Source organism: Fulmarus glacialis, unplaced genomic scaffold, assembly GCF_000690835.1.
Source record: "Fulmarus glacialis isolate BGI_N327 unplaced genomic scaffold, ASM69083v1 scaffold8006, whole genome shotgun sequence".
NCBI lineage: Eukaryota > Metazoa > Chordata > Aves > Procellariiformes > Procellariidae > Fulmarus > Fulmarus glacialis.
Genome location: NW_009219986.1, coordinates 93,118 through 97,707, shown reverse-complemented (window position 1 = coordinate 97,707; position 4,590 = coordinate 93,118). Strand labels below are relative to the sequence as shown.

The following is a 4,590-nucleotide window of genomic DNA, read 5'->3' as shown; positions in this document are numbered from 1 at the left end:
TAGTGTTACCCCGACGGAAAGGGAGGCTCTGCGGGCTGGGGGGAGCAGGGTGACCTGCCGCCTCCCGCCGCCCCTCCCCGCTGCAGGAGCGACCTGCCCGAACCAGCGGTATCTCCCCAAATTCTGCTCCCGTGGGCCCCAGCGTGGGTCCCGAAGGACCCGGGCAAATGGGTTTATGTCAGGTTGCCTCCAGGACTGCGTGTGTAGGGACACTCTGGAAAACTTGATATATCTTTTTTATATATATCTTTTTTATGTATCTTTTATATATATATCTCTCTCTCTCTTTTAACTAATCACATCACTTCCACCTTTTGTGAAGACGTATTTAGCCTGAGCAGGGCCTTAATTCAGCATAGCGCACTCTGTACCCGAAATGCTTTTCCGTCTTCCCTGGAAGACAACATTTTAATTTTGAACAGACAGCCTGCCCCACAGCTGATGCATTTTAACTGGGCTTCTTTAAAATTCACACCTTCTGTTAACCTAGATTTAATTTGGGTGAGTTTTACTCTGCCAGAAAAGGTGAGACTGAATGCAGAGTCTGGTCTTATTCTTGACATAGGGAGCACGATGCAAGAGCAAGAGCATCCCACCTTGTTTGTATACTCTTTAACTGCTGTTTCTTTTGTTCCTGAAACCCCTTTTCCCCTTCAATCTCAGGCTTAATTAGGACAGCTCTAATGAACATGGACAGAGAAGCAAAAGAATATTATGAAGTGATTATCCAGGCCAAGGATATGGGTGGACAGCTGGGAGGATTAGCTGGAACAACCACAGTCAACATCACTCTCTCTGATGTCAATGATAATCCACCCAGATTTCCACAGAGTGAGTACCCGCTGCGTCAGGACGGGCGAAAAGGGGTGGCTGAGTTACACGGCTGCTGTTTGCTCTCATTACAGCCATTTTCAAAATCAGGACAGTGACAATTAGAGATGGGCAGAATTTCATATCGAAGAAGGAACTTACTTTCCTTCCTTCCGAAAATGTCAAAATGGAGCATTCACCAGCTTGTCTTTCAGAAGAGGTTTCTGACCTCCAAAATCATCAAAACCAATACTTTTTTTAAAGGGTGGGAAAATAATTTACAGAAAAAGGAAAGAAGGACATCTTTTGTGGTCCTAGACTGCTCATGGCCATTGCCTTTGGCTGCTAATTGCTGCCCTGATTCTCTTTTCACTCTATCTCCGAAAGGATGTCTGTCAAATCAGGGACATGTGGCGGTGCTGGAAGTTGAAAGATAATTCATTCAACACTCCAGCCAGGCCACTGCAGGGGAGCGTCTGGTAGCTGTGCTGCCAGTGTAGAGCGCGTTGTCGTACAGGCTGCTTTCCAGTAAAGGTTCATCTAAACCTTGGCAATATACAGTTAAACCCTAAGATATGTAACAGCCACAGTTAATGGAATGCAAAAAAAAGGCAACTCCGCTCTTATCAGAAATGTTACTTTGTATTTACAGAAGTAAAATCTCAAAGCAAGATTTGCAGTATTTTGCTCTTTCTTTTTAAAATTCTCTTAGAGCAAATTTACCTACATAATTCTATATTACTGTTAAAAATTTGAAAGATATTTTTCAGTTCAGGTTTGATTGAACTAAATCTTTCAAGGGATCTACTTGGTTTTTTTTTAAAGAAAGCTGATTCTTTTGGTAGTGTAGATCAGTCTCAAGCTGTTTTGGTTTTGCCATTTTTCTCATCTAGCTGAGAAATGAAAACTTCTTTTTGTTGCTATTCTTCTTCTCCATATGTTTCTGCATGTTGCACTGCTAAATCAAAGCACTCCACTAAGAGCAGCAAGAAGCACTTTTTTTTCTTCTTCTGTCAGAGCAACTTGTTGAACGCACCATTACCTATCCTGTTTTGAAAGTGGCATGAATTTTAACTGTTTGATATCAAACTCTTGATTAAGAAAAGTGAGACTAGATCAAACCCCACCCTTGGTGTTATTCTACCTTGTAAAGCTCAACAATTGGTGGAGTTAACAGAGAGAGTGCGGCAAGGAAGGTTTGAACATAAAGTATGATGGCAGAGAAGTATTTTAGATACAACATTTATATTTTTAAAACACGTTTTTAAAATAGCAGCACTCTCTTTCCCCAGGCTTGCTGCTAAGCAAATTAGTGATGCACCAAATGTGCTCAAGACAGGATTTGTAGGGAGAGGTAGTATATTTTAATAAAGTAACTGGTAAATTTGGAAGAAACAGGCAAGCTTCTGAGCCCTCAAAGCCTTGTTCAGGATGGAAAAGAAGTTTATACGGACTTGAGAAAGGATTTGTGGTGCTCGAAACTTGTGTGTTTATTCCTGCTGTACAAGCTGATCGAAAAAAGTATGCCTGTCCTATTAAATCTGTTTCATATCCTGCTTTATATCATGACTGCAACAGCACCGGTGTTAATTGCCCTATTTTTCTAATTGAAGTTCCCATTTTCAGGTATATTGCTGTTTTGAAAAGAACCCGTTGAACAAACCTGTTGATATGACAGACACCTAAATAAAAGTTTCCCAGGCAATTCAGTCTAGCTGTGGCTTTTTAAAGGAAATCACACTGCTGTTGCAGCTTTGGGAAAGGTACTAGGGATTCCCTGCAGGCTATGCAATATTGTGGCCTGCCCTGATCTACTCTTTGCATTGTTTTTTTGTTTTTTTGCTCCCCTCTCTCTCTCTGCTGCTTGTGCCAGAGCATTATCAGATGAGTGTGCTGGAGTCCGCTCCTGTCAGCTCCACTGTGGGCCGCGTGGTTGCGAAAGACCTGGACGAAGGCATTAACGCAGAGATGAAATACAGCCTTGTGGATGGGGATGGACTGGATGTCTTTGATATTAACACTGATCCTAATTACCAAGTTGGCATCATAACTGTGAGAAAGGTAGTAAAGTTTCCTTTTTATAGTAATTTATATGGCTGGCTGTCCTCGTTACATTTTATGTGTGCAATATTCCCTTATGCCTGTAGTAACTTGGTTCGCATTACATGACAGTAGCCCCTTTCCTGCGATAAAACACAATTTCTTTAACATTCCTTGCTAAAAAATGAAAGCAGACTGTGTTCCTAGGAGAAACCTTTAAAAAGTGGGGACAGCATTAGCATAAACATGTCTTTTCCCACCGACGGAATGTTCTGATTCACTATTTATCTATTTAAATATTCTCTGTAGCTTAATTATCCTACAATGCAAGAAATTAGATCAATATTTGCATTTGAACTGTACACATTTTTCACTCTGGTGTCCCACAAACAATAGTAAAGCATGCCTTAGAATTATTTATAAACCAATAAAACCCAGGCAGTTTTTTTTTTAATTGCTGCTTGAAGATCCATAAATGCTAATTAGGCTAGAAGAAGCTGTCTCTAAAATGGCAGCTGTGAAACTGCTAGTACTCTGTACCTCAGGCTATGCAGAAAGGAATAGAGTGTTTTGCTTAGACTCCCTGCTATAGGATATTTATTCTACAATCTTACATAAATGCTAGAAGTTCAACTCTGTTTCTAGGTTATGAAATTGTAACCGTATTTCTGCCTAGGCATATCTAGTGTACTAATAAGGAAGTATAGTCTCCATTTAAATAGCCTGGGAGTAAATTGTGCACTAAAATGGAACAACACATGAGAGAGATTTGACCCTGCAAGCCTCTATGCCTTACAGCAAAGCATTTAAACATGTATTTATGGTCACTTTTCTCCAACTCTTGTTTATGCCCAGTAGTCCCTAAAGTTAAGCATGTGCTTAAGTGCTTTGCTGGGATGAAATAGATGTTGAATGCAAACTCTAACGTAATTTTTCACTCACTGGTGAAAGAAAATAGTTTCTTTGGAGTAAATGTGTCAATAAGCTTGACACAATAAGCTTTTGTTGTTATGAATACAGTTTTACTAGACGTTCATGTATGTCAGGAGTCGGAGTTATAAAAATCTATGGCATCAATCATACCAGGTATGTATTGGCATCAGGTACATACTGCTCAATCCATCTACTGTACGTAAGTGTTTGTAAAATTCTATATATGCCTGTAGCTTTTTGTAATGTTATGATTATCAACAGTCAAACACTAGGAAAGTTGTCCTTTGGTACCAAAAAGAAGAAAAAAAATCAACCGGTGTTGATAGAAAAGGATATCAAAATGGGGGGAAGGAGAGAGAGAGAGGGAATTTCTAAACCCAGAGAGAAAGCAAAACTTTCCTTTTCATTTTTCTTGGCAGATTTCCCAAACAAAATAACTAGCACTTCTATAACAGGCATCAAAAAGTCCGAATTTACAGTTACAGCAAGACCACTGCTTGCGGTCTTGTGGCCATTTATCTCAGCCCACTAATCCCACAAAATGTTGAGTGCCTCCTGAAGAGCTACAGTCCCTTCAAGCTCCCCGCCCGTGAGGCTGACACTCGCCCCAGCGACAGCCTCCCCCTTCTCCCCGCCTTCGCTTTCGCGCTGCCCGTGGGAGGCAGGGTGGTGGGTTACCCAGCCAGCACGGAGCCCGGCAGCCGGGGAGCCCTGCGCTGCCCTCCTCCCCAGCCGCTGCCCGGTCAATCACGTTCTCACAGCGGCTCCTGCTAAATCCCGGCGGCGTGGCACAGCTCTCCGAGACTG

General features: G+C 41.7%; 1 protein-coding gene across 1 annotated transcript in view; it reads left to right on the top strand.

Annotated features, from left to right (window-relative positions):
• Positions 1-659: 659 nt before the first annotated feature.
• The window catches only part of CDH20 (cadherin 20, type 2), a gene marked incomplete at its 5' end in the record, with an annotated part of 25,569 nt that continues 21,638 nt past the window's right edge, over positions 660-4,590 (top strand). The window contains 2 exons of the mRNA XM_009580580.1: positions 660-831; positions 2,684-2,871. Of these exons, the coding sequence (XP_009578875.1) occupies positions 660-831; positions 2,684-2,871 (360 nt within the window). The remainder of the gene's footprint in view (positions 832-2,683; positions 2,872-4,590) is intronic.